The sequence below is a fragment of the Gavia stellata genome, chromosome Z, assembly GCF_030936135.1.
Source record: "Gavia stellata isolate bGavSte3 chromosome Z, bGavSte3.hap2, whole genome shotgun sequence".
NCBI classification, from domain to species: Eukaryota; Metazoa; Chordata; class Aves; order Gaviiformes; family Gaviidae; genus Gavia; species Gavia stellata.
Window position 1 is genome coordinate 22,657,023 of NC_082637.1, and position 23,660 is coordinate 22,680,682.

At 37.7% G+C, this 23,660-nt stretch overlaps 1 protein-coding gene across 2 annotated transcripts in view; it reads right to left on the reverse strand.

The window, feature by feature from the left end:
- Positions 1 to 231: 231 nt before the first annotated feature.
- The window catches only part of ERCC8 (ERCC excision repair 8, CSA ubiquitin ligase complex subunit), a 31,819-nt gene continuing 8,390 nt past the window's right edge, over positions 232 to 23,660 (reverse strand). The window contains exons 5-12 of one of the 2 annotated variants that reach the window (XM_059833858.1): positions 23,129 to 23,210; positions 22,434 to 22,502; positions 20,207 to 20,273; positions 17,690 to 17,793; positions 14,146 to 14,270; positions 9,092 to 9,289; positions 2,323 to 2,409; positions 232 to 562 (exon numbers count right to left, since the gene is read on the reverse strand). In XM_059833858.1, coding sequence (XP_059689841.1) covers positions 494 to 562; positions 2,323 to 2,409; positions 9,092 to 9,289; positions 14,146 to 14,270; positions 17,690 to 17,793; positions 20,207 to 20,273; positions 22,434 to 22,502; positions 23,129 to 23,210 — 801 coding nt within the window. In that variant the 3' untranslated portion in view covers positions 232 to 493. The remainder of the gene's footprint in view (positions 563 to 2,322; positions 2,410 to 9,091; positions 9,290 to 14,145; positions 14,271 to 17,689; positions 17,794 to 20,206; positions 20,274 to 22,433; positions 22,503 to 23,128; positions 23,211 to 23,660) is intronic. The other variant, XM_059833859.1, reaches the window with a different exon arrangement.

Sequence of the window (23,660 nt, forward strand, 5' to 3'; positions counted from 1 at the left end):
CACAAAATCCTGTTGGCTCCCACAGCATGTCATCACTTGAAAATGGATGCAGTATGGTCCCTCTAGACATTGATAAAAATAAGCTGGAAGTATGCCTGAAGGAGGACTAGCTCAGGGAAATCCTCTGTATCATGTCTCTTGGAAACATAGGGATTATCTCCTTATGTATTAGTGTTACCAGAAATAATGCAATATTAACTGGTCCCAAGGGCTTTTATTTTTTCTTTGTCAGCTCTTCAACACTGAATAAAATATACCAATGCGTAAGGGTAAGTATAAAAGTCAGGAAGTATGAAAAAGTAAACCTTTAGATTTAACTGTAACAGTGAAGAAAGAACAGAGAGAAGAGTGGAAACTTATTTCTGAAAGACATTGCTCTAACATAACTGCACCAAAAATCCAGTTGTAATAATCTGATAAAATCCAATTCTGTAGATAAAGTCCGTGAACACAGTGCCTGAATGTCAATTTTATATCAGCACGTAATTGAAATTCAGCCTTCTTCACCACTGCTGCTCCATGCGTCTTCATATGCTGGATTTAAATGCTGTTGAGGCAGACGCTAAAGAAAATAGAAATTCTCTCAGTGGTTTGCTTAATTAAAAATGCTAAAATCAAATAAGGGCAATGCTAAAGGCATTTCTTAAATTACTATATGTAGGCAAACTATTGTGTCTCTCATGGATACTAGGTTTTTTTTTTTTAACCACTTCTTTGGCTATTCTGCTGATTAGAAACAGGATAAATTACGAAAAGAAAGAGTACTCTATTTAATTCCAATTTCAACAACAAAAAAACGCCACCTGGAGCACTGACTGGAAGTTTTACAAGTGTCTGGTATAAAATATAACAGATATTACTGTGTTTGTTTTGAGTCACCGGTTTTAAGTCATAATTTCCCTGGCCCAGCTTAACTGAGCACTACTGTCTCAAGAAGTAGTCCTGGCCTCTATCCACATCCAACAACTATTTCTCACCTTAGCCCACCTAGGGTCAAGCTAAAGGGTTTGTCCAGCTATGCAGTGCACTGAATCACAGTTTTGACTCACGGTAAATTTTTTTTTTGTTGTTACTTCTGTCTTGGCTTCAGATTCTGGTCATACAGGCACTCAAACGGCTGTTCTAGCACATAAGAGGGAGCAGGAACTAGTGGCCTCTGGACAGCAGAACTGCTTCTTTCAGAGGCAGTGCTCATCTACAACATTTGCCAACAGCAGCTGCAGCTTAACAGATTTCAAAACAATGGCACATATTACATGCCTCCACCATGTCAAATTTAAAGGGGCAGTTCTAATCAGAGCTGGGTAAATAATCTTATTGCTATGGGTTTGTTTTTGTTTTTCAGACTAAGAAAAAACAAATCACACACATCAAAATTCTCAGTTAAAGCAAAAATGTTCATTTCAGGTCACTGAACACATTTTGGGTTTAGGAGGATATCCAACCTTTGAAACTACTTTTTTCTTTTTCGCTTAAGTGTAGGATAGTTTTGAAATAAGTTGACCTACAAAGCAAAGCAAATGTTACAAAAATTTTATGCTTCTTATAATTTTCCCCATCCAAAATGGATCATTTCACAAATTTTTAGAAGTGGAATTTTTGTATGCTATGAGCCAAAACATTAATATATCCTGATTTTTTAACATTAGTACAGTTTGCCAAACTCTGATTCTGTGAATAGTTTCAGTTCCTTAAAAATCTAGACTTTTTCCCCCTCAAACTGTTCACTGCTATTTTTATTGCCCAGCTCTAATACTAAGAAAGAGAAAGTACTCTCTTGGCAAAGTGTTACATATGATCTTCCCTATAACAGCCTGAACGTCTTGCCTCAGACACTAAAGCAGCTTGTTTAGAATCTTCTTTATTCTATTTCAGCATCAAAAATACTTGGGTATGAAGTGTGGCATCCCTAATCTTACTGTTTAATACACAGTATACTCTTAAACAATTTAAAATAGAATCGTTGGCACCTTTCCAATTCCAAAATAGCATAAAACATAGAAAACAGTACAGAAATTAAGGAAGCTAAAGTAGAGGTTGAAAGACTGATAGCCAAATGACAAGTACTACATTTAATTAAGTGAGAAGCTAGAAGTCTGCAGAAGATTTTACTAAACTATGAAAGAAAATGTCCTCTCGAAACCCCGCAACAATCACAAGATTGCACAGAAACAACAGGTGATTCTCCTCTTAACTAGGAATTGGTACAAATTTTGATGGTGAAACACATACTTCATATTTAATTTCCACCCCCCCCACCCCCCACCCCCCCCCAAATATAACAGCCATAAAAAGTATAGTTCAAACTCAGAAATTCATTACCTGTTCAGAAATGTCATCAGGAACTGGCTCTCGAAGAGCTGGTATCCATGCAAGGATATTGCAGTCTTTGCTACCACTATAAAGTTCCTTTAAGAAAGCAAGCAAAAATTACTTTCACACAAATTTACTGAACAGTGACATAGATAGACTGTTGGGAAAAAGTGTATGAAATACTTATTTAAAAATAAAGACAAATATGCAACTTCTAATTTGTACTATAATCTTGATAAACAGTATTTTAAATGATAAGCCAAACCAAAATGATTAAGTTTTATTTTTCCCAGATTGCTCATCAAAACAGCACTACCCACATTTAAATGAACTTTATTGCTTAAATTAACTTTTCTTCTTCCCTCTCTCTTGTTTACTGAAAATACACCTATTTTAACAGTTAGGAAGCTTTAGAGGTGATTTATGTTCAACGGAGAAGTAAGGAAGAAAAAAAAAAGGAAAAGATTTTTTATTATAATTAAAAAATACAAATCAACTCCAAAGCATCTAGTAATGCGTGTTAGAAGAGTGCATAAGTATGGAACAAAGAAGTATTAAGTAAACGTAGTTTCAGTGTACCTAGGGAAGGAAAAGAACAAATAAAGAACAATTTGAAGCCTGTATCCTATTGGGAAGGCTGAGATCGGAAAGAACAATTATTATTTTTAGTATAAATAACTCTATTTATTATGGTAATGGCTAAGGATTGAAATCCCATTGTGCAAGGCACCCTGCAAACACATGGAAGCAAACAGTCTCTACACCAAACAGCTAACAGTCAAATACAGCTTAGTTTTCTTAGTTCTTTATTAAAGGCAATACAGACTTCTCTGTCATTTTAAACTGAGGAAATTTTGCTAATAAGAAATACCGCACCATCTTTGCTGTAAATTTTGCACTAATAATGCTTTATTTTCCAAAGCACTACTTAAATGAACACACATGAAAATACTCTCATATGCTTTCAATCTTGAATCATACTCTTGAGTATTATATGCGATGTCTAACACTTGAGTATTGCCATGCGTTTAAACTGCCTGAGTGAAACATATGAAGTATTTTTTCTGTATTCAGGCCGACAGTATGAAAGCCTTGCCTTTCATGTTGGCTTTTACACTTAAACTAGCAACTCTGTGCATACTTGCACATTATTAATACATTGATTCAACATAAGTTCAACAAATTATTACAGTTCTGTCTTGCAGAAAGTGTCCTATATGATTTATACTTAATACTAGAACTGCATGAATTACATTGACAGTTGGTGCAGGATCTTTGTGCCTAATTCCTATAAATACCCATTTACGTGGCTAATCTTATTCAAGAGAGCTGACATATTCACTTTTGTAAAACTGGTCCCATGCATGAAGTTATTAATGCATAAAACACATACAAAATTAGAGCTTGTAATTGTAGGAGAGAGAAACATCCTACTATCTTGCTTAAAAGATGACAGATCAAAGTTACACCAAGGTATAGGTCAAATCCCACTTTACCCTGTCAGCAGTGCTCTACTCAGGCCTCCTGTCTTTGACATGATATGGAATATCACTAGAGCTTTAAAACCTCTTCCCATGCCAAAATCTCTCCTTGTGAGCAATGTCATAGTGATATCAGCATAGATCCATTTAATCTTTATTACCACTTGTTTTACTTTCTGATCCTAGCATTGCAAGATCTTCAGTTAATATCCACTGCATTAAGTAACACTTAAAATGAATTATTGCAATCTGAAATGGTGACTCATACCTTAAGTCAGTCAAAAGAAGAACCAGTGAGCTCCATGCATGTTTATGATACAGTATAGGACACAGATATATAGTGTACTACAAACATGCTCCATGCATGTTTATGGTACAATATATATGGAAATATTATGCTTTAAGAGTCTGAGGAGAGATTTCAAACAAAACCTAATTTAACTTTCAGTTATCTTTATTTATTAGCCTACCACTGGATTTGTCAAATACCTTTGCAGATATCACTGGCATTTCTTGAACGATAGAAGTAGCTACAATTTAAAGCAAAATTGTTTCCTGATGCATATCTAATATTTTACGACATGCTATTTGTGCATGGTGCTTTACTCCATTTCTTTTTATGAAAGGGAAACATAGGTCTTGTTTGTTTACTTAAATTATTTTAAGCGGCTAATATGGCACAATGTTATCTAGCATATTAGATCTAACAGTAAACATGATCTAAAAGATTGCACAATGAAGATTTCGTCTTCCACACCATCCTTGAAATTACCAACCTCCTATTAAATTATTGGGTCTTACTAAAGGGCCAAATTCTGCAGTTGTTATTACTCAAGCAGACTAACATATTATTAACTTTCAGAGATATTTACGTAAGAACAATTTAGGCCAACAATAATATAGTAGATTTTATGGCTCTATTCCCAGGATCTCAAAAGGCATATATACACACATTAACTAAATCACACCACTCTGTGGAGACAGCTCCACAAAATATCTCAAACACAAAAGGTATTCCACACAAACCTGCTAATTAATTTGGACCTCATAAGAACAGATAAAGACCAATATCACTGGATTGCAAATAGCTAGTTGCTTGGGTATCAGTGATCATCTTTGATTATATGGTTCTGAGCAAACACCTCAAATACATAATTGGTGCAAAGTTAAAGTTCCTTTTAGAGCCTATTCCAGTTATGAGGTGAAACAAAGATAGTGATTAAAATACAGTTAATGAACAGAAAGAATGTGAGGGACTGGCAGCAACCAACATCAATCAGAAGTTTTGAACATAGAAAAAAAATGGTAAGAAAATGTAAGGACCAGATTTGGGGTGGGTAGGACAAAAATCACTCAGCAGGGTTAAAGACAGCAGAAAAAATTTAGAAGACTATTAATACAAAGAAAACTCTTAACAATGACAGAGACTCACTACTAGATGGAAATGGTAGAAACTATGCAGAAAAGATGTAGACCTTGCTCCCTATGAAGATAGGAACTCATTTGAAATGTGCTAGTGAGTAAGAAAAATGTTAGAAAGCCATCTGCTACACATTTCACCAGTAGATGCATAACTTATATCAGAGAGACCTAGAAGAGTTGTCTAAGAAAACTTCTGGCTTGCTTAAGTTAATTATGATTTAATACATATTGAAATACTACAAAGCTGAAGGTGTGCTAATAATGCCATTCAGAAAAAAAAAAAAAGAAAAAAGTGGAATGATACAGTTACAAATGAACTGACATTTCTTTAATCCTAAACAAGACAATGGAAAAGGTGATTAAATGATTCAGTTGCTGTAGAGTTAATACACAGGAATATAAACAACATCAGTCAACATGGTTTGCAGCAAAGCGGGCTTTGTCAAGCAAAACTGATTTTATTTACAACTAGTAGCTGAAAATAGAAATGGATACCGGTGAATAACTTTGTAACATATTAACATTGCTTGCAAGAGTAAAATAGAAGAGGTAACTATAAGTTTTACAAACGACTGCATTCTCAGAAAGTAAGTTTTAACTGTAAAATCATAATTTCTATTGGAACTATATGAACACTGATGAACGTACTTAATCGTCTCAAGACAGAATGAGCTATTTGGAAATATATGTGTGAATACAACTAGTCAAAATAACACTACCACTACCTTTGGTGTTGACACACTGACTATAGTAATGTTACTCCATCAGTAACAATTTAATACAACTAAAAGCAGAGCATTTAAAGAAAAAGAAAAACCAGTCACACTTCTAGAATATAGAACTGTACTCTGGAAAAGGGTGATTCTGAAAGAGAATCAGGAATCACAACAAACAAATGAAGCTGTTGCCAACATAAACCTATAGCTATAGTGACTGATGCAGATCTTGTGTGCATGCTCACACACAAGTGATCCTTTTCTAAGGATCTTAAAAGCCAAGACAGAGACACTATAAAGAGATATGCATTTCCAGGGCTGGAAAACATGATTTACAGTGACATTTGAGTGCAAAATAAACTCCCCATGATCCAGGAGGAAGCAGTTAACAACCTGCTATGCCACCTGGACACTCACAAGTTATGGGGCCTGATGGCATCCACCCAAGGGTGCTGAGGGAGCTGTCAGAGGAGCTTGCCAAGCCACTCTCCATCATTTATCAACAGTCCTGGTTAATGGGGGAGGTCCCAGGTGACTGGAGGCTTGCCAATGTGACACCCGTTTACAAGAAGGGCCGGAAAGAGGATCTGGAGAACTAGAGGCCTATCAGCCTGAACTCGGTGCCGGGGAAGATTATGGAGAGGTTCATCTTGAGGGCGCTCACAGGGCACGTGCAGGACAACCAAGGGATCAGGCCCAGCCAGCACGGGTTCATGAAGGGCAGGTCCTGCTTGACCAACCTAGTCTCCTTCCATGACCAGGTGACCCGCCAGGTGGATGAGGGAAAGGCTGTGGATGTTGTCTGTCTGGACTTTAGTAAAGCCTTTGACACTGTTCCCCACAGTATTCTCCTGGAGAAGCTGGTGGCTCATGGCTTAGACAGGTGCACTTTTAGCTGGGTAAAAGACTGGCTGGATGGCCGAGCCCAGAGAGTTGTGGTGAATGGAGTCAAATGCAGGTGGTGTCTGGTCACAAGCGGAGTCCCCCAGGGCTCAGTTTTGGGGCCGGTCTTGTTTAATGTATTTATTGACGATCTGGATGAAGGGATTGAGTGCTCCCTCAGCAAGTTTGCAGATGACACCAAGTTGGGAGGGAGTGTTGATCTGCTCGAGGGTGGGAAGGCTCTGCAGAGGGATCTGGACAGGCTGGATGGATGGGCCGAGACCAGTTGTATGCGGTTCAACAAGGCCAAGTGCCGGGTCCTGCAACAACCCCATGCAATGCTACAGGCTTGGGGAAGAGTGGCTGGAAAGCTGCGCTGCAGAAAAGGACCTGGGGGTGTTGATTGACAGCCGACTGAATATGAGCCAGCAGTGTGCCCAGGTGGCTGAGAAGGCCAATGGCATCCTGGCCTGTATCAGAAATAGTGTGGCCAGCACGAGTAGGGAGGTGATCATGCCCCTGTACTCGGCGCTGGTGAGGCCGTACCTCGAACCTTGTGTTCAGTTTTGGGCCCCTCACTACAAGAAGGACATTGAGGTGCTGGAGCGTGTCCAGAGAAGGGCGACGAAGCTGGTGAGGGGTCTGGAGCACAAGTCTTATGAGGAGCAGCTGAGAGACCTGGGGTTGTTCAGTCTGCAGAAGAGGAGGCTGAGGGGAGACCTTGTCGTTCTCTACCATTACCTGAAAGGGGGTTGCAGAGAGGTGGGTGTTGGTCTCTTCTCCCAAGTGACTAGTGACAGGACAAGAGGAAATGGCCTCAAGTTGCACCAGGGGAGGTTCAGGCTGGATATTAGGAAAAATTTCTTTACTGAGAGAGTGGCGAAGCATTGGAACAGGCTGCCCAGGGAGGTAGTGGAGTCACCATCCCTGGAGGTGTTCAAGAAACGTGTGGACGTGGTTTAGTGGGCATGGTGGTGTTGGTTGATGGTCGGACTTGATGATCTTACAGGTCTTTTCCAACCTTAGTGATTCTGTGATTTAATGAGCCTTACCTCTTCAGCTTATCAAAAACCATACTAAAGACGACTTAAAAACACACTAGCACTTTTGTTGGGAAACTATTCTTAAAAACACAAACAGCTTTTTAAGCCAGTCAAGAACTGTCCAGAAAAGATGTGTCTTAGCTATAACGTGAATATTCCACCTTTCAGTGGATCTAGCATCTCACTGCCTATTCACGCCGGAACTGCTTTCCAGGTCTAGCAAGGCTCTATTGTCTCATCTGTAATGTGTCCAGAATTTTCAGTGAAGTCCATCTCAGTGATAGGGAAACACTTTTTCAGTCAAAGTTACTGGACTCAAAGCAACAGCTACCAGATTAACTTCTATAATGTATTGTATGAGAGGTCATGAAAAGGTATCCATGTGCCCTTTCTGCCTCAAATATTTCTGCTTGATATTTCAGAAACAAAAGATGAGAAAGGAGGAGCTGAAAGATGAAGTACAATCCTCAACAACTGAGGGCAACTATGTAACAACCTTAAAACCTATACTAACATCCACTCTGCTCTTGCTACAGCACAGGCCATAAGCACAATCTGTTGTAAAGTATCTCATAAAAAAATTAAGGTTTGTTATCCTTAAGTCTTTTATTACAAGAGAAAAATAGACCATAGGGGGAAAGGAAAAGAAAAAAAGGCTGTCAGCACCTTGAGTCCCTGTAATGCTATGGTATTTCTTAGGTGAAATGTTCTCAGATTCATTTAAGAAGCTCATAATGTTCTCAACGCTTCATCCAAACTGTTCATAGATCCAGTGATTGATAGAACTACAGACATTTGAGCAAGATCACCTCAGTAAAGTACTCGAGAGGCTTCTCCGTAATGATAGCAATACCTCACCTAAATGCACTTCACATTCTTTTTTACTGTGATTAGTCTTAGGTATCTCGGAGAAAGAAAAATGCCTCCTGTTTAGTCTTACAGAAAACAGGCAAAAGCCTTAATGCATACGGTTTATTAATAACAACATAAGCCAAAAAATTACTACAGGTATATTGACAAGTTACGTATGTGAGAGAAAATGAATACAGGAACACAATATAGAAAGAACTTGACCAAACTTTCCTTGCTTGACACATAAGCCACAGAACTCCCTCTTATGTCAAGATCTTTGATTAAAGCACATCCCTGAAAAGTTAACTCTTTTTGTGCAAATAGTCTGGCAATCCGCATAAATATTCCAGGTTGTCTGGAATATTGTTTGTACTTTACTTACCTGAAAATTAGGTTGAAATACACAGCAGTCGACAGTATTATAATGCCCTCTAAGCATATTTATCAGTTCTCCTGTGAATATTGTATAAACAGCAATGGTACTACCATAGGGTACAAAGGCAAACTCTGGATTACAGCCACAAGAGATGGTGAATTTGAGTCCTTTTCTACTTTCGTTACAGACTTTCCCATAATTCACCTGTAAAATGAAGGATCATGTAGTTAGCTATTAACTAAAACTACAGGCAAAAACTTTACATTAAAAGGTCAATTTAATTTCTTCTTTAATACCCAGTAAAATTAATTAAGCTTTACAATGTTAATACAACTCTTGAGATTTCCCATTACAAATGTCTATCAAGTGATTAATTTTTCTGTTCATTAAAATTCACTCTCCTTAATATCAACTTTAAGAAAGGGAAAGAACGATATGCCTAAAAATCAGCAGTTCCACAGTTAAGAATTTGCACAGGCTGTTGCATGCCAGATCTACACCAAGCACCTGAACTATCACTGAAATTAGAACTGGTTCAGAAATTACCACCTTAAACATCTTCCTAGATGATCCAACATAATAATTTTCTCTCAGATATTAGAAGAACTCCTTATGCACAACAGAATACAGTTATAAATCATAAAATCATAGCATAGTTTGGGTTGGAAGGGACCTTTAAAGGTCATCTAGTCCAACCCCCCTGCAATAAGCAGGCACATCTTCAACCAGATCAGGTTGCTCAGAGCCCCATCCAACATGACCTTGCATATTTCCAGGGATGGGGCATCTACCACCTCTCTGGGCAACCTATTCCAGTGTTTCACCATGCTCATCGTAAAAAATTTCCTCCTTATATCTAGTCTAAATCTATCCCTGTTTAGTTTAAAACCATTGCCCCTCGTCCTGTTGCTACAGGCCCCGGTAAAAAGTCTCTGTCTGTCTTTCTTATAAGCCCCGTTTAAGCATGGAAAGACTGCAACAAGGTCCGCCCAGAGCCTTCTCTTCTCTGGGCTGAACAACCCCAACTCCTCCTTTCCATTCCCTTGATCATTTTTGTGGCCTCCTCTGGACCCACTCCAACAGGTCAATGTCTTCCCTGTGCTGAGGACTCCAGAGCTGGATGCAGTACTGCAGTTGGGGTTTCACCAGAGCAGAGCAGAGGGGCAGAATCACCTCTCTCAGCCTGCTGGCCATGTTTCTTTTGAGGCAGCCCAGGATACAGTTGGCTTTCTGGGCTGTGAGTGCACACTGCTGGCTCATGTCCAGCTTTTCATCCACCAGTACCCACCATTTCCAGTACCTTTTCATCCATTTCATGCCTCAGCTTGTATTGATACTGGGGGTTGCCCCGACTCAGGCGCAGGACCCTGCACTTGGCCTTGTTGAACCTCCTGAGGTTCACACAGGCCCACTTCTCGAGCTTGTTCAGGTCCCTCTGAATGGCATCCCTCCCCTCAGGTGTGTCAACCACACCACCCAGCTTGGTGTCATCTGCAAACTTGTTGAGGGTGCTCTTGATCCCACTACGTCATTGATGATATCAAACAGTACTGGTCCCAATACTGCAAGACTTCAGTCCACAGACTGAAGAAAAATTGATGTACACTACCTTCTACCTTGTAAGTGCCCTTTGTTTATCAGCGTTGACTGATGTTGCAGAAAACTATGTTTCTGAAGCGTATATGCCAGTAGGATGGCAAAGAATAGAAGAATCAAGGTTCAAGGAACATGTGGACAAGGCATTATGGGACATGGTTTAATGGGCATGGTGGTGTTAGCTGATGGTTGGACTTGGGTCTTACAGGTCTTTTCCAATCTTAGTGATTCTGTGAATCAACCTAGACAATGCAAGAACTAGCCCACAGGTGTTCTCAGCAAGTCATCCCTTGCTTGGGGAAGAAGGAACAGAGGAAAAACATCTGCAATGTAGGGAAAGATTCTGGATTCTGCATCTCTCCCTCCTGACTTACCAAGGAACAGTAGGAGATGAACAGGCTGCATGAAAATAACTAAAGGGCAAGCAGAGGATGGCATAAGTAAAGGGTGAAGTAAAGGGATTAGAAGAAAGACTCATGAAGGAGAAGCAAATAAAGAATAACTTGCGAAATTATTTTGGACTAGTTAAGAGTGATAAAAAAGCCTATCTTCTAACAAAAGCTAAAATCACCACTGAGAAATTCTATACTGTTCCCTATAAAGGCAGCTGGGATAGGAGCAAATGCTACATTTTTAAGACCTGGCTTGTGAGGTGTGTAGGAAGTCTTGCAAATAAAAGTAGTATAAGAACTATAGCTTATTAGTGTCTGTACATTTCAAGCTCTTGAAAAGTCCTATACAGATAAAAATCTCACCAAAGTTGAAAGTGGAAAGTTTCCAAATATGCTAGGAAATATTCCAGTTGGCTGTATTAGTCTAATTAGGTCCTATCAGACATCAAAAGTGTATTCATGAGAAAATACAGAAATAAATTAAAGAGAACAGTATAGCTTACCTCTAAACAAACTTAATTAAAACAAAGCATTAGAATTTTGACAAATAAAACATACTTTTTTTTCATGAAGAGGGAGAAGTTCACTACGAACACCTGAAATTCACACATTATTTTATGACTTAAAAGAAACATTTGTTATAATAAAAACAACAGTATTTTACATTTAAATTCATTAATACTACATAGCATTATATATAGAATATTTTGTTTTCCAAGAGTATTGTCCTACAACCTATACTTTTAATTTCTGCTGAAAAACAGATTCACTTATACGTACAATGTTAGCAAAGCTCCCTGGGCTAATTTTAAAGCTCCCTACCTAAACCTTATGGCCTATAGTTAAAAAAAAAAAAAAACCTAAGTGTAAAATCTTTTGGCTATAAGCTAACAGATTTTTAAAGTTTAGCAGGTAAATATTTTAACACAAGTGACTTGCTTTGCCAGGTTCTTGATCCATACTACATCAATTGCCTGAGTCAAAAGTTTGAAGCAAATATAAGCATCCATTAGCATCAGCCAGGCAAGAAAGAAGACTACTTGCTGCTCTAAAGTATGCTATTTCATAGCACAGAGCACTTAGGTAAGAAAAATATAATAAAAAAGTCCTGAGAAAATCTCTCTCAATCATCATAAAAATGTATACAAAGAGCATTTGATTAGCATACAAGTAGATTGATATTTTTTCATATTGAGAGGATATTTTCATGAGATATGGAGCTTATGTCATGTCCTTTGTGGATAATACTGCTCATTTAGTAAAGACAGTGTTTGTAAATATTGACTGTGTTAAGTATTGTTAATGCTTGTCGTTTTAAGAGGCATACTACTCTGCTAATAAAAGAGCAATTTAACTCCTTTACACAGCATGTGAGCTGTAACAGCAATTCCCAAGCCACAACACTGCTCATAACAAAGGCATGTACAATGAGAAGGAGGAGTAGAGGCTGGGAAAAGTAAATTATATGGATATTCTCAGTGTAAATGTTCCTGCTTGATAGAGGAGCAACAGAAAGGAAAGGATGCTGCCAAAACAAGAACTGAAGAAAGATCTTAAAAACTGGCTTTGTCCTTTGAGCACACAGACAAACAGAAAACCTGCTTCCTTCTGTTTGGGTCTTCTTATACTCAGTGAATCAGGACTTTCTATTTCTTGTCGTGATAAAGAATGTAGGCAAGATGTGTATGACTCCAATGTTAATTTCTCTTACTAACTGAAACAATCCACTAGGCCCCCAATTTGGCTCATTGTTCAAAAAAAAAATCATACGTGTGGCTTAATTTCTACACGTTTTGAAAGTTATAGAAAAAAATTATGGAGATCAAAAGGACTGGCTAGTAGGGGAAATAAAGGGACTATGGTGTGAACTTGTATTACTTGTACATGCATTTATTTGTCTCCTGGTGCCTTGAAATTATTTTAAGCACTGCGTCTGGGCAGTGTGCCAAAATACAGTACTCTGGACAATATAATTCTGGACTTGAAAAAACAAGGCACGATCAAGCTATTCCACACCAAATAAGAAAATTGCAAAATAGCCTATGAAACAAGTCAATGAACTAACAGGCACAGAAAAACAAAAAATAGTGATCCAGCTGGTGATAGGAGAGTGAACAAACTGTATTATCTACTTTGGTGATGATGATTCGAAGACAGAAAGACATCTGTATATGAAGTGCTGAGAACAAGCTGGCAAATATGGGGAGTTTGGAGATAGAAGAGTCCCTTCATTTCAATGTCTGTAAGGAATTCTTCTTGCTGTGTTCTACAACTAAGCAGCAGAAGTAAAAGATTTCTAAGGTAGAGTGAAATTTCTTGCTTTCCTGATAGCAATGACAGACCATAATCATTATTGGCTAAAATCCCATGGAAACTGAATTATCTAGTATGTCCTTCTTTCAAAATAAACATAAATAATTTTCTTTACCAAACGGAAAATTAAAACAGCAACCTTTGGCAAAAAACAAGCCATAGAAAGGACAGGAGCAGCAGTAGAGATTTAATCCCACCCCCCTGAAACTGGTTTGGTTGCAATGCAAATGTAGAGTGAGAGTTATTTCTAACACTGCTATACAACTCCACAAGAGAGATTTCATAAAAACACAAAGAAAGTTGCAAGAAAGCCAGGCAGTCAATCAGTGAAACTCTCAGGTATGGACAACTGCCCTGTGGATGGTATGCTAACATCTAATAGCTTAAAAAAAAAAAAAAAAAATAAAAAAAAAAATGTCTACCAAGTGTCACGGAATATTAAGGTTTTCATTACCGCTTGAAAAGTTTTCAGCTATGCTCACAAAGTAATGAACTTAAAGTTACCATATTCAATCTTTAAGTAGATCCAGGCTTCTTCATACTCTGTTTTTTTTGGTTTTATTTTTTGATAATAAGTAGAAATAAGAAAAGAAATCGGGAAAAAAATGCTCATAAAATCTTCTAATGATTCAATTAAGCAGCTATATCCTTTACAAAAATGAATACATATCCAAAGTTGTAATGACAGTTGCACAAATTATAAATCTTTTTAAAATTAAGCGCAAGTAAAAACATAACGGAAGATCCTTGAAAACTTACTAACGTGTTTTCTCCAGTGGAGCTGTTCCAGAGTCGCATCCGATCATCTGTACCAATGGACAACAGATGAAGCCCGTCATTTGTGTAGCATAATCCATTCACTCTCCCATTGTGAGCAGTGTTTGCTGTCAGGAAAAAGAGCTGGTTCAGATTTATACAGAAGAATTACTATTTTGTATACACATTTTTATTTCAATGTATAGTACTGAAAGCACTGTTTAAATGGTAACATATCAGTAAATAAATACTTTAACTCTTGGTTTATAAAAGTGTCTGGCTGGTGACTGGTCACCATCAGCACTTCTCAGGGTTCAATTCTAGGGCCAGTTCTGTTCAATATATTTATCAATGATTTGGATGCAGGAGTTGAACCAGCTGTTAGCAAGTTTACTGGTGATACCAAACTGCGAGGTGCTGTTGACTCTCTGAAGGACAAGATGCCTTGCAGAGGGATTTAGATAGATTGGATCATTGGGCAGTGATCAATGGGATGAAATTTAACAAGCCAAAATGCTGGATGCTGCACCTGGGACAGAGTAATGCTGGGCACAAGTATGAACTGGGAGAGGAGTGGCTGGAGAGCAGCCCTGCAGAAAGGGATCTGGGGGTGCTGGTCGACAGCAGGCTCCATATGCGTCAGCAGCGTGCCCTGGCAGCCAAGAGGGCAAACACATACCAGGACGCATCAAACACAGCATAACCAGCCGGTGAAAAGAGGTGATCATCCCGCTGCATTCAGAATTGGTGCAGCCTCAACTTGAGTATTCTGTGCAGTTCTGGGCCCCACAATTTCAGAAGGATGTGAAGGTCCTAGAATGCATCCAGAGGAGGGCAACAAAGCTGGTGAAGGGGCTGGAAGGCATGTCCTGTGAGGAGCGGCTGAGGACTTTGGGCTTGTCTAGTTTGGAGAGGAGGAGGCTGAGGGGCGACCTCATTGCTCTCTGCAGCTTCCTGAGGAGGGGAAGTGAAGACGGAGGTGCTGAGCTCTTCTCCCTGGTGCCCAGTGACAGGATGCATAGGAATGTTTCAAAGCTGCACCAGGGGAGGTTTAGACTGGACAAGAGGAAGCATTTCTTTACCAAGAGGGTGGTCAAACCCTGGAACAGGCTTCCTAGAGAGGTGGTCGATGCCCCAAGCCTGTCGGTGTGTAAGAGGCATTTGGACAATGCTGCCCTTAATAACATGCTTTGACTTTTGGTCAGCCCTGACCTGGTCAGGCAGTTGGACTAGATGACCATTGTAAGGTCGCTTCCAACTGAATATTCCATTCTATATTGTTTATAGAGTACTATAAATGAATTCCATTAAGTTCACCCTGCAATACTGTATGTTCTTAAGTATGATAAAGTAGCTAAAATCCAACTCAGTGCTACCACAGCAAACCTAATTATGGTGCCCATAAATTAACTCAGTGATAAATGGATAAGGTATCTCTGCATTATGCTGCAGCACACAATTTAGACATGCCTCTTAGGTAAAAAGTGTTACCTGTTTTTCAAATACTTTATAAAAAAATTGTTAACTGCATTTGGTTTAGGTTCAGCTATATTTCAATGTATTTAATATCCTAGTCTATCTGATTGCTATTAGATTATCAAAAAATCATCTTGAACCTGTCAGACAGAGAAACAAAGTTGAAAAGAAAATTGTTGTGCTTGAATAAGACAACACGCCATTCAAAGGAATGTATAAAATGGCACTGATTATCTTGGGAGTTACACAGAATTTCATTTTTCATAAAAGAAAATATTTGTCCAGACTTTTCTTTTTTGTAAGTCTTAGATTTCTTTAGAGCATTTTTATCCCAGTAATTTCTTGAATTTCAATGAAATTTAAAATTGTCAAAACCAAACATGTATATTAGCACACCACAACTTACATAGCAGAGAGCATGGTTATTAAAACAGATACTTACTGCAACTACATATCCTCTAACTGTATATTTTGGAAAATTAGTTTGACTTTACAAAGATTTACATGCATTTTTCTATATGCAATTTAAGTTGCACATAACAAGTCAGACTGACTTGTATCTTTCATCACTATCACAGAATCACAGAATCACTACGGTTGGAAAAGACCTGTAAGATCATCAAGTCCAACCTGGGGAAAAAAAAAAACCAAACCAAAACAAAAAAAAAACAAACCACCAACCACCACACAACAACAACAAGCCACAACACACCAAAAACCAACCCACCCAACACCACACAGCACCATGTCCATCAAGCTACATCCCACAATGCCACATCCACACGCTCCTTGAATACCTCCAGGGAGGGTGACTCTACCACCTCCCTGGGCAGCCTATTCCAATGTTTCACTACTCTCTCAGTAAAGAACTTTTTCCTAATATCTAGCCTGAACCTCCCCTGGCGCAACTTGAGGCCATTTCCTCTAGTCCTGTCACTAGTCACTTGGGAGAAGAGACCAGCACCCACCTCTCTGCAACCCCCTTTCAGGTAGTTGTAGAGAGTGATAAGGTCTCCCCTCAGCCTCCTCTTCTCCAGACTGAACAACCCCAGTTCCCTCAGCCGCTCCTCATAAGACTTGTGTTCCAGACCCCTCACCAGCTTCGTCGCCCTTCTCTGGACACGCTCCAGCACCTCAATGTCTTTCTTGTAGTGAGGGGCCCAAAACTGAACACAGTATTCGAGGAATTTATGCTACATAAATCCCTTTGTTCAGACCCATGATACACAGTTTCTACTTTGTGATTCAATTCCAAATACCATGTATTTCTACCTCAGAGCAGCAACTATTCAAGTACTTTTTTAGCCTGCCAAAATTAAATATCTTTTGTCCAGAATTGACCAAAATTTGTGAGCTACAATTTAAAGTTCAGAAGCCTCCCTTTAATTTAGATTTTTCGGGTTGTTTTAAGGTATGGAAATGTGATCTGAAGATACATAAAAATGTTAATGTCATAGCTAATAACAACCGACACAAAGCACCATTAATGCATTTGACTGTACTGAAATTACTGTAATTTAGCTTCCTGTAAAATTAAATATAATAATAAATTTATACTCTGTTGTACACTTTATGCAGTATGAAAGGAATAGAAATGTTTTTATGGCACCACATATCAGAAAATATTCTAGAGGCTTGCATTGGAAGCAAGACTAATTTCAACAGGAAAAGGAATATGCTTTTGTGGGGTTTTTTTGTGTTGTCTTTGTTTTTAAAGGAGGGTAATTAACTACTGGAACAGCTTATCAAGTATGAAGTGATATGAAACCTAATCTACAGCAGGAATTCTTCCACCCAAAAATGGATGGCAAAATTTCCCATTTTAGGGGGAAAAACATTTCGAACAGACACAATACTGTTGCCAAGAAGACCTCTCTAAACCAGATCCTCAACCACATAGTCTGTCTCCATAACAGAAATAACTGAATAAAATCCACTGGCCTGTGTTACGCTGTAGGTAACAACTGGATTATCACCACTCTCCTTGCTGATCTTAGTATTCAACACATTTATGAAATATAAGAATGCTTCTAGCTATATATGGATTACCACCAGTTATATTCTGTATTACCTGCCTCAGAAGATGCTTTGGACTTTTCTCCGTTGTGTTGATCAAGCGTAGTCAGACATCCAGATGCTCTCCTCACATCCCATAATTTTACTCTACTGTCAGCACTAAAATCAGATTTGCATACATTAGGGAAATTGTGTGCACCATGGTTTGATAACTGTCTTTAGCCAACCCACTTGGCACTCCCCCGGTCCAGCAACTATTCTGAACTACTCATCATGCAGTCACATTCAAGCCCATAGAATTTAATGAGAAGATTTTTAACAGACTTCAGACATTCATTTACATGAATTAATAAATACAGTTAGTACACTACAGGCACCTGAGTTAAGAGTGAATTTTTGTCAATCCAATACACCTGCCTCTGTCTACAACATAACACCCTTACATACACACAGGCTAGGAATAAACCTGCTAATTCTTCTGTTGATTAAACTATAGCTACAGACTCCAGCATTGTCTGTAATGGTTGTATGGGAACTTAGGCTCTTGCTATCACATATCTACAGTATAACTGGTACACAAGTTGGCTACATACATGTAGGTCGGAGAGATCTATATGCTCTATTGTCATACAGTGCTATGGCAGAGAAACACTGAGACCTTGCTTCCGTATGAACTCTTCACTCCAGATAAACAAAAACAACTGCATCTCTTTGATCTACATCTGGAAAATATATCCAATCAAACTGCTTCTTAGATAAGCAGTCTAACTGAAGTACTACATGCTTTTTCCTCTGTGTTCTCAAGTTAGATCAGTGCATTAATATTGGGAATGTACACAGTACACATACACCAACTAACTGAAGCAAAACCAATGGTTATTCCTTAGCTTTGTCAGATGCAGATAATGACTAAATTGTTCTTTTGTGCTCCCCTCCACTACAGATTGATTCTGTTAACTTTCAACTGGTATTCCAACTGAATATGCTGACAACACATTACTTTGCTGCAAAATTCTAAGACCATGACTAGAGATATTCCTGAGGTCTGAGCTGACTGTAAAGTGAGCAACAAACTGCAGCTACTTCACTGAAATATTCTTAAACAAAGGCATAGAAAGAGCATCCTTATTGCAAAAGTCTACAGTTGTCCATTTCTGATGGTGCAGTTTCTATTGGCTAATTTTTTCTAGCCAGTTCTAATGAGCAAGAAAGAGCTTATAATCTTCTCTAGTGCCTGAAACTGAAGTGTGTGAAAGACACCCAGAAAACATGGCTCTTCTCTGATTGTTCCAATCTCCTGCCAAAACTATGGAAGAGCTAAGCATCATATAAAGAAATTTGAAATAATGTTTCACATGCAAGCCACAAAAAACCCAAAAATATATTTTCCCTCCCCTGAAGTGATCACAAGCAAACATACAACTGTCTTGGAAAACAGTCACATCTCCTGATATGCAAGATTAGTCCAGATTCTCTTTTTAGCAGTATCAGTCAGTTTCTCCTCATTACCTCTTCACTATCCCAGCGTTGCCAGTTCTTGCCCATGTTTGTCTTAGCACATGGCAAAACTGAGTTATGCTATTAGGAACTAGTAGTTAGTAGTCCAACTATAGCTCTGAATTAAGTAATGGAGCCATAAGAAAAGTGTTTAACATGCAATTATCATAAGGCAATATGACAACTTAGATAGATGCAGTTTAAAGTTATATGACTTTGAAGCAAAATGTTTCAGGAGACGTCAATAAGTCAGTATTTAATAAACAAAATTTGCTACTATTCCTGTGATGGAAAAGCAAGGAAACAATTTTTCATTTGCTAAAATAAACAAACAAATCACACTGCTAGATTTCCCAACCATGTTGAGCCTTTCAGAAGTTTAGCATCAGAAGCCAAGGGTATGCAATTCTGGTATCAACTTATTCAAATTTCACTCTCAGCTTATAAAACAGACATTCCTCTCTGCAATTCAAAAGAAAAAACATGCCAACCATGAAACTCAGAAGAGAAATGTCACATTATGATCAAAAGTGAACATATGCAAAAGTTATAGGAAAGCCAAGAGGATCTTTTAGACTGAAAATGGCTGAAAAAAACAAAAAAAAGGCCCAGGAATATCAACATACAATCCATACTCACTGAATTACTGCAGCTTGGAAAGTTATTACCTGTCAGCTAAGCTACCTGCATCACGCTCTTTGACATAATTGAGCATGATTAACCAGGATGGTACTTTAAGCTAAACATGGTTTACTTTGTTATAAAATAGATTAGCAATGCACACACTAACAAACAGCAAGAAGTAAGTATCTCTATAATGCTCTGTCATTTTCTTATACCTTTAAATGCAATTACTGTTTCAAAATTCTGTACAGCCTTCCTATAAAACAAGCACTACTTGGATAGCTTTTCAGGCTTAGTTTTTCTAGGCAAGATCTATAAAGCTGTGAAGAGGTTAAACTAAATGATGAAGATTAACTTCAAAAGTACATTTGAATTATAAAAAACATGCGTAATGTACATACTAAATTTTACCATCAGACATTTTTAGTGCATGTAACAGTCCAGTCTCTACCTTGCTGTTGCCAAAACATATTCATGACGTGGGGACCAAGCCACTGCCAGAACTTCTTGCCTGTGACCTAAAAATTAGATGACAAAGCTTGTATGATTTTCTAGGAATGCTGTTACACAGCATTTTATGTAAATAACTAGAAGTAAAGGCAGATACTTAGTTCTACTTAGTTCTATAGGATCCATCAATCCAGAACAATAATCTAAATTGTAATATGAATTTTGTGAAAATATATTATTTTCAGCTAGAGGTTATTTTTCTTTCTTCTTGCTCAAGTGGGATTGCAGTGAGCTGAAAGTGATACATGGTGTATTATATGTGTATAATTTTTGATAACAAACATGGTTTTATCTATGCAAAACACATTGTAGCACAGTCACAGCTACTGAGTTTACTTTAAGTACTGTTACTGAATTTTGTATTAGCACTTGTGTTCTCACACACAAAAGGAACCTTCCATTTGTTTTTCTTCAAATCCCTTCAAAATATTTAATAAAAAGTATATTTACCTTAGGTACTTAAGATTAAAACTTTATTCAGCTAATACTCAAATACTCTTGTCCTGAATTTGGGATATTTTTTCCCCTAATTAGATCCAAGATATTAAGATAAATGTCTTCTTAGCAATGTCATACCCAGTGCAGCTTAGTGGCAAGTAATACACATATACATACATGCACACACACTTCAAAACTTCGAAAGTTTTAAAAATGTTAGACAAATACAGACAATAGGAAGTGTAACGTGTCCTAAATGGAAAGATTGCAATCACGCTTCGTGTAATAATAGTTTATTTTTCAGCAATGTGTTTCTATGTTATACAAATACATTTTTTGCTAATGCAGTTTAGAGCTGTGTGAATCACCTTGTTTCCGGTACATCTTCCACTGGCTGGTTTTCCATTACCTGAAGTAATCAAAGGGCTGTGATGCCCAGGATAATGGAAAAAAATCTCCATAATACAGGTATTACAGGATACACTTGGAAGGCTCAGGGCAGACACATTTATTTGGATCCATTAAGTAAACTCCAGCCAAGTATTTAGCTCCATTTCAGCTGCTAGAGTAAGACTATGTGAAAAATACTCATACCTATTTTCAAGACACTATCGAGTGCTTCAAGTTCTGTAAAGAATGGTTAGATTATGTTTAGTGGAGAACATAATCTGCTTCCACTTGTTCCTGATACTGCACTTGAGTTAACTGTACCAGGCTGTGTACAAAGACACAATCAGCTTGTGCCTGGAAAGCACTAACTCTCGTGTCAAAATTAAGAAGCCCTGTTGAAACCACACTGATTCTCTAAAGAATTATTTTTGTGTCTGCACTTTCTGGTGCTCTCAGTTCTAGAAACAGAACATTGTGGCTGATTCAGTTCAGAAGGACTTACTGGCTTAAGCTCTGCATCACATGAAAGCACCTAGGCTGCTTTTTTTAGGCCAGTGAAGAAATAGAGCTGCATTTTCACATTGCTGTGTCTGAGCTACAGAAAATTCTCTACAGTTTCCAGATCAGATCTGGCTCTTGCCCTGCTGGTTTGAAGCATGAAGATTTACCTTGTAACTGCCTTCACTTGAGCATGTGTATATATACTCATACTTCAAAAAGTAAACATTAGAAAGGAGACATTAGGGCAAATTCTCATTAAGTGCAAGTAGTAATGGATTATGAAACAATAAACCCCTACGTTTACTGATTTAGGTAACTGCAAAGGATTAGATACCACCCTTCTATAACAAGTAGTATCTTACCTGTTAAACAGAAACTTCTAAACAAACCCATGCGAGCACCTCCCCAGGATATTTTGCTAAAAACAGTGAAGATTTTTTTGTTTTGGTGTTGTTTTCTTTTTTTGGTTTGGGGTTGGTCTTTGGTTTTGGGGGGTTTTGTTTTGTTCTTCAAAAAAAGCAGCACCCCATATTGAATTTCCATGAACACAAAACCAATGCCTACATATAACCATGTAATAAATAGTAATCACTACTGATTAGATCATCAGAATGCCCAAATATCTGTAATAATTGTTCATTAATTAATATTTGTATTCTCCAATTCATTAGCACTAGACTGATACCCAGAAGAACCTTTTGCCACTGTGTAACTTTCACAACTGGAAATAAATTAGTCACATTACTTACAAAGAATACATTGTATACAGTGTTTCTTTACAGGACTTGTTTTAGTCAAAGTAGTATTGTTTAACATTTATGTTTCAGACTAAAAAGTACCCTGCAGAATGTGAGAACAGGATCCAGACTTCAAGTCACAGAGCTGTACTTTGGGGCTTTTGGTACCAACTGTAAGAAGAGAAACAAAAACAGCTAAAAAACCACCCAGCATTTCAGAGAACAATGACAAAAAATCTTAGCAATGACAAAGAAATAGAAGAAAAAGGTTAGCTGCATAACAGTTCATTTAGTCAGAGCAATGCATTCTACCAACAGATTTATATTTTTAGTTGAAGTAAATTTACCATATAACAAATAAAATTTAGAAAATGTCAGTAAACAGGACAGTACTTATGAAACTTGAAAATATCTCCTCTTTAAATACTTTTTTTGCTAAACATAGTTAAATTGTGTACATGTAACAATACACGCACACCCCTATTTACACAGTTTACTATGTTTGGATCTAATAACCCTCAAATGCTAACTTAAGTAATGAAAGGTAACCTAATTATGGCTAGGAATTTTTATCTAGAAGGAGAATTGATTGATGCATTATTTCAGAAGAACAAATGTGATATTCTCCTCAACATGACTAACCTATAATATTTTATTTTACCAATGACCTTACGTCTTATGAAGACTCAAATTATGTAAAAATAAGGCGGGGAGAGGAAAAAAATGTTACTGAATATTACTTGCTTTTTACTATAATCCCAAAATACATGGGGCATTTCTTAAAAACACATGCATACCTGCTATTAAACAATGCTTTGTAGCAACTGGAGACATGTGATGGCTATAGACTGTTCCCTCAAAGCGAAATACATCTGCAGGCTGATTTTAAATAAAAACATTAAATTAATCGCAGAGCCAGGTATGTTATCAGAATGTAAATCCTCATTATTAAGCATTTTTCAAGTAACAGCTACAAATAAGACTAATACAAATACTATTTACATACTAACAATAACTTTCCTGGTTAGAAACCAGATCATGCGAACATCGCAAAGTCAGTCTGTTTCCAACACTAGAACAACTATGCCAGAGCTCCAAGATACCCAAAAGAAAGACCAAGAAAACTGGCTAATTAGGAGCATGAATGGAAATTATCTAAAAATTATAAAAAATTTAAAAAGCTAGCAAGAAAAAACAGCAAACAAGAAGGTTATAATATGGAGATAGTAGTTAACAGAAAAGAGGCACTTAGACTAAATTTAGAAGCCCCTTGTCATTCACAAACATCACATACTATCTTCAATTCCTGAAAAAAACCAAAAACCAGCA